The 13,000-nt window shown below is 39.9% G+C and overlaps 1 protein-coding gene across 9 annotated transcripts in view; it reads left to right on the top strand.

Moving 5' to 3' along the window:
- The window catches only part of PPM1L (protein phosphatase, Mg2+/Mn2+ dependent 1L), a 332,129-nt gene that overhangs the window by 213,239 nt on the left and 105,890 nt on the right, over positions 1 to 13,000 (top strand). Inside the window, exon 1 of one of the 9 annotated variants that reach the window (XM_070373985.1) lies at positions 3,528 to 3,636. The exons of the other annotated variants lie outside the window; for them this stretch is intronic. Within the exon in view, the coding sequence (XP_070230086.1) occupies positions 3,553 to 3,636 (84 nt within the window). The 5' untranslated portion in view covers positions 3,528 to 3,552. Of the gene's footprint in view, positions 1 to 3,527; positions 3,637 to 13,000 lie in introns of those variants that run through there. 9 annotated transcript variants of the gene reach the window in all.

The following is a 13,000-nucleotide window of genomic DNA, read 5'->3' as shown; positions in this document are numbered from 1 at the left end:
ATGATTCCAATCAAGTTATACTTAACAATTGATGCTATTTTAGCTGACTTTTGAAAGAAATCACTTGTATAAGACACCCAGATATGTTATAACTCTGAATATTTTTGTAAGAAGGTCAAAACTTGGTGTAAATTCAACGTTTGAGGGTAACATGAAAGGAGAGCTGAGGGCTCTACCAGTGGCCTGAATTAAACAAAGAGAAGTGACAGTGTGAGGATGAGGTGAGGAGGAGAAAATAAAACCACACTAGTTGCTCACTAGGCTTCCCTGGTGTCTCAGAAGGTAAAGACTCTGCCTGCAACATGGGAGACCCCAGTTCGATCCCCAGGTTGGGAAGATCCCCTGGAGAAGGAAAGGGCAACCCACTCCAGTGTTCTTGCCTGGCAAATTCTGTGGTTCACAAAGAGTCGAACATTACTGAGCACACATGTAGCAGCACAATATTCCATTGTGTATATGTACCACATCTTCTTTATCCATTCCTCCGTTGATGGACATCTAGGTTGCTCCCATGTCTTGGCTATTGTAAACAATACTGCAATGAACATTGGTGGGCATGCATCCCTTCAAATTATGGTTTTCTCCAGATATACACACAGGAGTGGGATTGCTGGGCCGTATGGTAGTTGAATTATTCTTAGTTTTTTAAGGAATCCCCATACTGTTCTCCATAGTGGCTATACCGGTTTACATTCCCACCAACAATGTAGGAGGGTTACTTTTTCTCCACACCATCTCCAGCATTTGTTGTTTGTAGATTTTTTTTGATGACGGTCGTTCCGATCAGTGTGAAGTAATACCTCATTGTAGTTTTGATTTGCATTTCTCTAATAATTAACGATGTTTTAACTCAGATTCTTTATAAAAGCCATTTTAATGAAAAGAAATTCAGAAACTAATATCACCCCCACAACAACAGAAAGTTTTTGCTGGTTTTGTTTGGGCAGGTGTAGTGAACACTGAGCCCTCCCTCATGTTCCCCAACAGACCTAGTGACTGGTTATCTTAACATCTCAGAGCACACGTCCATCTTGAAGGCCTGTATCCTATAAATTCAACTTTCATTCACCTGTGGCTCTCATTTATCCACATTTTGGCAAATTCCTATCAATAAAATAGACTGTGTGTCCCACCTGTATTGACCTCTTCTTCCTTCCTTCATCTTGTGACCCTCCTTAGCTGTGACCTTCCTCATCATTTCTTAGATCTCCACTAAGTGTCACTCTCTCAGGAAACCTCTTTCCAGGCTGTTTCCATTCTTTTGTTAGATCCTTTCAAAGAACCTTGTTCCTTTCCTTAGAGAACTTCTGCTTCTACACGTAAGTGATTATTTGGTTAAGTCTTATCTCTCCACTAGATGATAAACTTCCTAAGGGCATAGGCCTGTTGATATGCACCCACCGTTTATTCCTAGCAGCTGGCACAGTGCCTGGCACACAGTGGACCCTGCTGTATTCATTGAAAGGTTTAGTTCTACCCCACTACAGCTTGCCTGCCCATCCAGCTGTCATCACGTGGAACTGAAGCAGGACTTTCGAAAGGGTACATTTTTCTCTCAGCTATTTGCTCATTCAAATTTTAAAATGTCATTTTATATTTACACAAGCAGGTGCGTTCACTGCTGAAATTATAGCTTTTCCACGCAATTAGGTATCCCATTTTCCTCTTGCTAAAATAAGGTACCTTTCAAACTCTGTATGCAAAGTTCTGCAACAGTGTTGGAAATGCTGATTTGCTTTCTGTTCTGCCACATTTTGCTGCTCTTCCCTAGGTTTCCCAATTCTACTAACCGTCCCCTGCAGAGGTCAGCTCAGTGTTCTGATCATGCCCGGGCTCGGTCAAGAGGAAATCATGGTGTTTTCAAGGTGCTTTGCCACAGGTCATTCTGTGGCCTGTTTCACACAGCTTGCTGAGATCTGCTTGATTGGTCACAAGCTGTTGGAAAAGGGTTCCAGGTGCTGCTGCTATCAGAAGGACTCAAGGTCACTTAGCTTGCTTTAGGGAGGGCTAGCCTTTCAGAGGCTGAGCAGATTTGCAGTTCGATGGAGGAAAAAGAAAAGCCCGTGGCACTGAGGGTAGACAGGCAGTATGGGAATGTCACTGCACACCGTCAAGGTTATTACAAGAATTAAAAATACTTACTTGCCAAACTGAGTCCTGGGGGATGCAGAGGGCTCTTATTGTGGAGAATCTGGTACAACTCTGGATGTCCATCAGAATGTGCTGTCTAACTTTGTGAAAATACATGTGACTAGGTGTTAAAAAATCACAACTCTCAGGGGTAGATGTTGTGGGTTTCACTCCTCAGTAGGCTTGCTGAAATGTAGCACAAGTTTAAAAAGCAGATTCTAGGGTGCCTTATGAAATACCTTGACTTACTGAATATGAAGCAGGAGCCATGTTATGCATTTTTAAGACACCCCCTTCCCTCTCCCAGGTGCTTCAGAAGCAGTTGGTTGGCGTACCACCCTTGAGAAATACTGATCAAGTCTAACCACATCATTTTGTAGAAAAACTACAGCCCTGTACCTAGTGCCCCTGTCATGCATGCATGCATCTAATAAGCCTTCACTGTGACCTGGTTCATGAACTTCATACTCAGATTCCTAAAATGGGACTCTAGAGTGTCCATGTGTGTGTATGTGTGGGTGTGCGCACGTGTTTAGGAAGAGGGTCCATGGCACTCATCAGATTTTCATTTAGGTTCAAAATTATCCAAAAATAACAGGAAACACTTTCTTGGTTTGAGACACAACAAGGTTTGGCTCTGCCCAAAGCAGCTGTCCTGTTTCTGTGGAATTAAACAGGATTTGGTGCTTAAGAAATATAAAAGAGTACAACATTGCTAGCCTATGACAAATGTCAGAGTGATGGAAACACAGGGAACCTGGTCCTTTTTTTCATGTCTGTGGTTATACAGGATTATCACTCATAAGGTTCTAAGCCTAGTTTTAAAGCACCCCTTCCCCATCATTTTCTTCAGGCATCCCTGCACTGGGTTAGATGTTGGGGAAATCTTTGAATGTGAAAGATTTTTGTCCTCCCTGCTAGTTGCTCACAAACTAGTGAGGAGGCAAATAGACAGCTAGATGGAGACACTGTGAAGTGACTGAGAACTGTAGGGGAGGTCTGATGCAGGACAGTGCTGTGGCAGCCCTGCTGAGGGAGCAGTGGCTTTTGTTCTAGAAGATACTTGTGCTGCATTAGCAATGCCTCCTATCTGAACAAGAAAATTTTTAAAATAATGTGCTGTAGATGTCACTGAATGCATTCTTTATTGATCAACATGTGAAATGCAACAAATTATGTTTTCCTTCTCAGGTTAACCTTAAAATAGTTTTGATAGTTGGTCTTGCAGGTGGAGCCAGTGGTGGTGAAGAGTAAATTAAACCTTCAAACAGTACATATTTTTGTGTTTCCCTCCCTGCATGGTTAAATTTCAGAGTAGACAACGTTTGTCTTTCCTGACCTTCACTTAACAATTTTACCTCTTATTTCCAGGAATTTCCCTGGGTGCTTTTCTGCTTCTCATTCTCCTTCCTGCAAGCGCACATGCTGTCATTTCAGTCGTGTCTGATTCTTTGCAACCCTGTGGACCGTAGCCCGCCAGGCTCCTCTGTCCATGGGATTCTCCAGGCAAGAATACTGGGGTGGGTTGCCATTTCCTTTTCCAGGGATCTTTCTGACCAAGGGATCGAATCCACATCTCTTACGCCTATCTGCATTGGCAGGCAGGTTCTTTACTACAATCATCACCTGGGAAGCCCTCTCATTCCCCTTCCCTGTGTGTAAAAATCTAATCAACGTGTCCACACTAAGACTGAACATTTCTTACTGTATTAATTTTCTTTAAAATATTTGCCTTTTGGGAAGGGGAAGAACTGATTAAACCAGAGATTGAAAGTTGTAATAATAGAATTTTGGGGTTCAAAGCCAAAAGAGAAAATGGTTTGGGGGCAGAGGTCCTTTTGGGGATCCTTAAATCACATTACAGAAGACCAGATTCCTGGACAGAAAGATGGACCCTTATCCAATCCCCCACTGCACATACAAGAAGCCTAAGTCTCATGCTGCTTTTGAAGACACTTCCCCCAAGCATGTCAGACTGGGGACATCCACTGACTGGCGTCAGCCTTCAGCTTCCCTGCTGCCGTGGCCTCACTAGCTCTCTGGAGGTGCTCCCAAAAGAGCCTGATAGGATACCATGGGCAGGAGTCAGATGAGTTCCAAGAGGGGTCCTCTGGCCCTGTTGCCAGCCAAGGAGCATTTTGTCTCACTGTGCTTCGGCTGTCTCCCTGAGGGACTGCTCTATTTTCATAGCTACAGAGTTGTTTTTGATGAATTGTTCATGAGGGTTTTATAATTCATTTGTAACAGTTGGTCCCATTGGCTTCCTGAATCACCAAGGGCATTTTTTGGTTAGCATTATGCATGGAACTTTCTAGAATACACTTGAATAGTGCTCACAGAAGTTACATTTTCCTCAGGCTTTCTAGCCCCAACATTCTGAAATGAAAGGGAATTTTATCAGTAATTAACCATAATTTCCTTTGAATAGGAAACATTTTCCTGTCTGTAAACATTTTTCTTCTATAGATCTTAAGTATATAGAGTATGAAACAATTTATTATGTCTTTTTATAACTGCTGAAGAGATAGGGACTCACGTATTACACAGAAGACCACTCTGACTGGGTTCTGCTTGTTTTCTTAATAGATTTATAAAAAAAAAAACAACTCTACTGGCTGGCTGTTTTTATGTTGCCATCTCTCAGGAGAACTTGAATGTGTGTATGTGCTTTAAGAAAATAAAACGAAGGAACTAGTATAGTCATGGAACTAGTACAGTATGATCTGTTCCCCTGACTCTCGAATATGTGTGCTGAGATCCAGTTTATTAATCATCACTTTGGGAAGTAGTAGTGGTGAAATAACCTCCACTTTTCTTTAGATTGTAAAGAGATATAACCCCTTAGAGTGTGAATGTAGATTTGACCAAGATAATAAGCTTAGGAAAATGGACCACATGGCTAAACAGTATTTGATACCTTATTGTGATTTATATATATGTATATACATATATATATTTAAAAACATCCTATATATAAACATCCATCTGTCATCAGGGAAGCAGTCCTTCAGGAGATGGAGTTTGCATTATATTTTCACACTGTGGTATGCTGGGCGCTACCACATGGCTATGCCTCAGAATACATATGAGTCAGATGACTGATAGTTATTTATCAAAGGTTTGTCACTTGAGGAACCCCGGAGGAATTGTCCTGAAAAACATATAAACTTAGCTGTCATCATTTTAATATTTAAAATCAATAAAAAATTCAATTTCCATATTAAGTAGGTTAGATTATATGACTCCATGTCCCTAACATATTAAGTCACCCTCTGTGGTCATTTTGCCACCCGACTGACCAGCATTTGCAGGTCCACAGCTTTGGTTTTCCAGGGCAATTGCAAATCTCCATAATAAGCATAGGGTAACCTTTATATCAGAGAAGGCAATGGCACCCCACTCCAGTACTATTGCCTGGAAAATCCCATGGACAGAGGAGCCTGGTAGGCTGCAGTCCATGAGGTCGCTAAGAGTAGGACACGACTGAGCGACTTCACTTTGACTTTTCACTTTCATGCATTGGAGAAGGAAATGGCAACCCCCTCCAGTGTTCTTGCCTGGAGAATCCCAGGGACGGCGGAGCCTGGTGGCCTGCTGTCTGTGGGGTCGCACAGAGTTGGACACGACTGAAGCGACTTAGCAACAGCAGCAGCAGCAACCTTTACATACTTCAGGTTTAAGCCTAAGACTTTTTCCTGATGCTGTGTGTCTAGAAGGAATCAAATTTGCCTCCTTGAGGCATAATTATGGATTCAGAAATGCAAGATGGTCCTGTGAAAGATGCTTTTCTTATTTAAATAACCCCTCCAGGCTAGAAGTGGCAAAGACTAAAAATGGCAAGAAATGATGCTCTTGGCAGGTGAGAGACAGGAGCAACTCCCTTGCCTTCTGTCCTCTTCTGGTGGGCAAGGACACTCACTCTGACGTTGTTTTGAACTGCCTGCAGCCAAAGGGCTGTTGTCAAGAGTTAATGATATGTTCCCCCAAGAAAGATGGATGTCAAGGTGGACCTAAGTAAATTCACCTGTGGTCCATGCTGGCTGCTGCCAACTCAGCACATGTACGTTCATCTCCCTTCAAGGGTAGGGCAACCTTGTCTGCAAATAAAAATATTACTCCCTTCTCTCTCTGTCTTCCTGTGGCATGAATTTTGAAGCATCTCCTTTATCTGCTGAATGCGTAGCCATCATCCCTGAGTTATTGTTCCTAAAATTTAGCTCTTTTCTACTCAGCATTTACAGAATTGATCCCCCACTTTACCTCCCTTGTGTATCATCCTCAGTGTCAAAGCCTTCCTCTCCCCAGAGGGTCAACTGCTCAGATGGGCTCAGAGCCAGAGGTAGCACCTTATTGTGTGGGGGATTAGTGTGCATTTTACCCTTAGCATGGGTCCAAGGGTCAGGCCCTTTGCTTTAGTCTCCTTTTGATCCAGTCTTAAAAGCCTATGTCTGTCCATGATTGACACTATCAGAAACAGTAGCAGTGTGTGTTCCAAGGCAGGCATACATGCCATGTAAATATAAACTGAAAGGCACTGCCATCAATTATTGGTCCCATTCATTTCAGCGGAGCTTGAGGATGTGTCCTGCCAAATTACAGTGTGTGTGAGTGTGTGTACATACATACATTAAATAAAATGAAAGGGGAAGGGTAATTTATAAAATCAGATAATTTGAAAGATAGGAAAATTCCAGAACTTCTTTTTATTATTTTTTTTTAATCTTGGCAAAGCACAGTTGGACCATCCTTGAAGCAAAAGTGGCTATTTCTTCTTAAGACGAATTTCCAGGTTTTGTAATCTTAGAATCTCATCTGTTGGTTTTTCAAAGTTGCTTAAAATTGGGTCTTTACATCACGATCCTCATTTACAACACGACTCATTACACACTTAATGATAAAATCCATTCCTTGGCTTTGAAAATATCTTGTAAGTGAGAATTGAGTTTGAACACTACATTTCCTTTAAATATCATACCTAATTTTTTAAATGTAAAATTGGATTTTGTATATAGGGTCTTAGCTGCTGCTGCTGCTGCTGCTAAGTCGCTTCAGTCGTGTCCAACTCTGTGCGACCCCACAGACAGCAGCCCGCCAGGCTCTGCCATCCCTGGGATTCTCCAGGCAAGAACACTAGAGTGGGTTGCCATTTACTTCTCCAATGCATGAAAGTGAAAAGTGAAAGTGAAGTTGCTCAGTCGTGTCTGACTCTGCGACGCCATGGACTGCAGCCTTCCAGCCCCCTCCGTCCATGGGATTTTCCAGGCAAGAGTACTGGAGTGGGTTGCCATTGCCTTCTCCGATAGGGTCTTAGACTTGGTCGTAAAATAGAACATTTGATTTAAAAGAAGGTGGCAAGAAAGCTTCCCACATCTATGAAATATGCAATATTAAATAAAAATTGTAAGGTATATTTCCATAGTTAAGGACATCAGAGGCCTATTTTTATATCTATTAAAGTTAAAATGAATAGTAACTTGTTCTTTGCAGATTCCTAGAGAAAAATCCTAAAAGTGATTTGAACATAGTTCTAATTTACTCATGATCTTTCTCTAATGGAGGCTGTATTAGAATTGAATTCAATATCACTTAATATCTTCTTGAAAATAGCTTTTGCCTCTCGAAAATTTGTAACCAAAATCATTAGTCTTATATTTTTCTTTGGAGTTTTCTAAAATAAGTCTAATACTTTTCCTCCTGGAGGTTTTTCTTTTTTAGGGAGTGGTAGATATTCTGTAAAATACAGAGGTGGACCATTTTCAGGCTTACAGTTAAATGTTCAAAGTAAATTTAATGTTCACTTTACTCTGTTTTCCCATTATATTCTATAGCATCTCCATCATCTTTAACTAACAGTTTTGCAACATTGAGACCATTTTATGGGTTTTTCTTTTCAATGAGTCACCAAGCTTTGCTTCTGTGCTCTCCTTCTCTTCTCAGGGCTTTAGCCTAGCCTAGGGCTACTTTACCCTACAAAGAAAGGAACCACAGTAGGCATTGTCTTCTTTGTAAAATATGATTTTTTTTTTTCTTTTCTGGTTCAAAAGTGTTTGTTGATTCCTGCTCCAGTCCACCACTCACTGTATACCAAGGATAAATTTGTTAACCTCTCTGAGTCTGTTTCCTCATCTATAAAAACCCAGTAAGGGTTGTTGTAAGGATGAAATAAGCAAACACATGTGAAGCATTCAGCACAGTGCTTAGCACACAGAAAATAATAATTTTTCTGTTTTTTATTTTAGAAAATTTGGAAAATGAAGAAAACTGCATAGAGAAATATCAACCAAACTCTTTAGTCTGAGATAACTAATGATACATGTTAATGTAATTCAGCCATTTCCCCCTCATATGTGTAGTAAGCAAACTGCTTTGTAATGTTTTTCATTATGAATGTTTTCTCACATTATTAGTATTCTTTCATAACATGATTTTTAATAATAGCTGCATTGTATTCCATTTCTCAGCCATCCCATAATGTAATCAACCAATTTCTAGACAGACTTTCATTATCTTGAATAATACTTTGATTGATAAACAAGTTTGCTACACAACTCCTTATGCTCATCTTTAACTTTTTCTTAAATTCTTGGAAGGACAATTACTAAGTTAAAAGTGTAAACTACTTTAAAGTTTTGGTTCCACTTTTTCATTTGCTTGTCCAAAAAGATTGTCTGATTTATATTCCAATCACAGTGTAGAAGGCCAGTCTTCTTTTACTTCAGGCTTTTTGTCTCCTTGCTTTAATTGTTTTTCTGTTTCAATGCATTGTAAACTCGATTTCAAGCACATTCTTCCTCAAACAAGATTTGATAATTCATTCACTCTCTTTGATGTTTCGGGTGTTTCTTCTTACTAACCTCTACAAGTCAAAACTCCCTGGTTTAACAGGGGGTTGAAACTTCTTCACCTGCCAGCTGTCTCATACTCCTAGTTTCATCAACTTCTTTTATTATTCTTCCCCATGAAGTCACATTCACTACATTATAGATTGTTTTTCTTTCCTCCAACAAGAGTTTTCAACCTCAAAACTGATCCTTAAACTAATCCTCCATCAGCATGATTTCCTGATTCTTTTTCTTGTGCCCTCTTTAATTTCTTTCCCTATAGGCTGCTCGGCACTTACCATAGCTCGTATGTTAAACAAATGGTAATTTATCTCAAGATTCACATCTATTTTTGTATTGGTTTGTGAAATGAGTTTTTCTAGTGTTTCACCTGTGTGGTGTTTGCACGTTAAATCTGCAGGTTTGCGGCCGAGGTTTGTTCTCCCAGCAGTGTCAAATCTAATGTGCTTCACTCACCAGACACTCAGTTAATTAGAATTGGCTGGCTGACAGGTTTTCTTTTTAAGATGAACTGTGAAGCATTTAGCAGCTTTTAAAATACACTAGGTTTTTTTTTTTTTTTTTTTTTTTTTTTGGCACACTCCTCCCCATCCCCAGCAAAATGATTTCATAGACGTTAGTTATTTCTTAAAGAACATACAACTGTTAGAGTTAGTAGTGTTTTTGCATAATGACCAGTATGAGCATTCTACCTGGTAGGTTCCCAGAATTTAGATCCTTAATTGTTCTGCTGCTTTTATCTTTTTCATTCATTGAGTCTTTTTACAGGGTTTACTCCAGCCTTTTACTGTCTTCCAGAATGAAATTGGCATGGGTAATAAAAATGTATGCAAAATCTGTAAGAAGGGGTTTTGGGCACCTTTTGTGCATGGCCTCAAAACTTTTAGCCCATCTTTTTATTCCACCATCTTCCCAGTTATGACTGAAAGAACCCGTGAACCTGTGTTGTCCACTTTCTGCCCTGAGGTTTCTCTGCCACCTCCTGGAGTATGTTTGGGAACCTACTCAGCAGTTCAGATAAGTAAAACCTGAATGTCCAGGCTCCATTAACACCCCACAAGGCAACCCTTCACTCAGGAACACTATCCTGAGGGACTCTATGTGACTGCTCAGAGATCCCCTAGCAGAATTGAGTTCATTCTTAAATGAAGAAATAAAGGCAAGAATGGCTAAGATCAAACAGCTATGGAGAGGACGTTGTTAAATAGAGCTTCATATGTGGCTTGGTATATGAAGTACATAACTGACCATGTTGGCATGTGGATGATGTTCTGGAGTTAAGTTGTTTACTTCCTAAAAATAATGGCTCCAATAATAATTAAAGACTAAGTGTAGTTCCATTTGCCAGTAGAAGACCACACCTTTCTTGAGTTGTGAAAGGAAGTTCTGATTGCGAACAAAGAATGATGAATTATCTGGAAGTTTTCTCTGAAAGCAATCTCAAAGTCCCTGATTCTTGGATATGGTAAAGGTATTAAGCTTCTGTGGTTGAGAGCACCGAACCTGTGTTAGGGGAATACAAGGATGTGTAAGATACAGTCTTTACATCAGCCAAACTGGGGAGCTAAAATACCTATACCTCTATAAATACTTGAAAGACTATTGGCTGCTATTAGATGGGTTCACTAACAGAATTTATAACATTTGAGTCTACTATGAAGGATGTGAAGGATTGGCCAAATCCATAATCTACCTGTGTGCTGTGCTTAGTCACTCAGTCATGTCTGACTCTTTGCAACCCCATGGACTGTAGCCTGTCCATGGGGATTCTCCAGGCAAGAATACTGGAGTCAGTTGCCATGCCCTCCTTTGCGGGATCTTCCGAACAACCCAGGGGTCAAACCCAGGTCTCTCACATTGCAGGTGGTTTCTTTACTGTCTGAGCCACCAGGGAAGCCCAAGAATACTGGAGCGGGTAGCCTGTCCCTTCTCCAGGGGAACTTCCCAACCTAGGAATCAAACTGGGGTCCCCTGCATTGCAGGCGGATTCTTTACCAGCTAAGCCTCCAGGGAAGCCCATATTCTGCCTACTTTCACTCAAAGTTAAATTGTGAAGACACAGAATGTTAGCAACCTAAATTGCTGAGAAAAGTATTAAGTAACACACAAATGCAAGACTCAAGATTGTAACAAAGTACTATTTCTGGAACAGTTAGTTTAGGACTTAAATTTCTAGTAGCACTTACCAATGATGAAAGAATAGATAAGTGATCCTATTTTTTGATTTTGTTTTTCACCTCACTTTTAGAACTCTGGTGAAAGTTTAAAATTTAAGCTGCTCTTTGTATGATTACTTGTGCAATAATTACGGTCTCAGTTATTATGAACCCCTGTTTTTCATTGAGATATAATTGACTTATTAGTTTCACGTGTACAACAGAATGATTCAGTATTTGTGTATATTGTGAAACGATCACCACAGTAAGGTCTAGTTGATCACACATCATTATGCATATTTTTCTCTTGATGAAAACGTTTAAAATCTGTTTTCTTATCAACTTTCAACCGTGCAATACAGCATTATTAACTGTGGTCACCATGCTGCACATTATGACCCCAGGACTTATTTTATAAGTGGGGGTTTGGTATCTTTTGGCTACTTTCACCCATTTTCTCACCGCTGGCAACCACCAGTCTGTTCTCTGTATCTGTGAGTTTGGTTTTTGTGTTTTTATTTTTCACATGTGAGATTGTGTGGTATTTTTATGACAGCCAGCCTACTTTTTAGCATAGGTTTTTGTTAGAATGTAAGGTTTTAACTGACATTTGAATACACTTAGAGAATCACCTCAGTATAAAGGTGATTTCTTGAAATATCTTGAAAGAAGCTAATATTTGGCTAGACTTGTTTCTTTCTGTTCTTCTTAAAAATCTTTCCCAGTGGAAAGAACTCTCTATAGTAGTCCCTGAGTGTCCACAGAGGATTAGTTCCAGGACCCTCTCAGATGCCAAAATCCAAGTCACTCAAGCTGCATATAAAAAGGTGTAGTATTTACCTATAACTTATGCATGTGCTTTAAATCATCTGTAGATCACTTATAATACCTAATATAATGTAAATGCTATGTAAATAGTTGTTAGATACAATGTAAATCCTATGTAAACAGTTGCTGGCATGGCAGATTCAAGTTTTGCTTTATGGAATTTTCTAAATGTTTTTTAACTTGTAAAAATTGAAGTATAGTTAACACACAGCATTATGTTAGTTTCAGGTGTCCAACATAGTCATTTGACAATTAAATGTATTACAAAATGATCCCCACAGTGAGTCCAGTAACCATCTGTCACCACACAAAATTGTTACAGTGTTATCTGCTACAGTCATGCTCTGCGATGCTGCAGATTTGGTTCCAGACCACTGAGATAAAGCTAATATTGCAATAAAGTGAACCGTACAATTTTTTTTTGGTTTCTGAGTGCATATAAAAGTTATTATAGTCTATTAAGTATACAGTAGCATTATGTCTAAAAAAAGTACAGTGTACATACCCTTTATTAAAAAAATGTTGTTGTTCAACTGCTCATTTGTGTCTGACTCTTTGTGACCCCATGGACTGCTGCACCCAGGCTTCCCTGTCCTTCACCATCTCCTGGAGCTTGCTCAAACTCATGTCCATTGATTGAGTTGGTGATGCTGTCCAACCATCTCTTCTTCTGTCGTCCCCTTCTCCTTCTGCCTTCAATCTTTCCCAGCATCAGGATCTTTTCTAATGAGTTGGCTTTTTGCATCAAGATAGCCAAAGTATTGGAGCTTCAGCTTCAGCATCAGTCCTTCAAATGAATATTCAGTATTGATTTCCTTCAGGATTGACTGGTTTGATCTTCTCACAGTCCAACAAACTCTCAAGAGTCTTCTCCAACACCACAGTTCAAAAGCATCAATTCTTCAGTGCTCAGCCTTATTTATGGTCCAACTCTCACATCGATACATGACTACTGGAAAAACCATGGCTTTGACGAAATGGACCTTTGTTGGTAAAGTAATTTAAAAATACTGTATTGCTAAAAATTGCTGACCACTATCTTAC

Source organism: Bos mutus, chromosome 1, assembly GCF_027580195.1.
Source record: "Bos mutus isolate GX-2022 chromosome 1, NWIPB_WYAK_1.1, whole genome shotgun sequence".
Taxonomy (NCBI): Eukaryota; Metazoa; Chordata; class Mammalia; order Artiodactyla; family Bovidae; genus Bos; species Bos mutus.
Note: the sequence above shows the minus strand (reverse complement) of the source record. Positions and strands in the feature narration are given on the sequence as shown.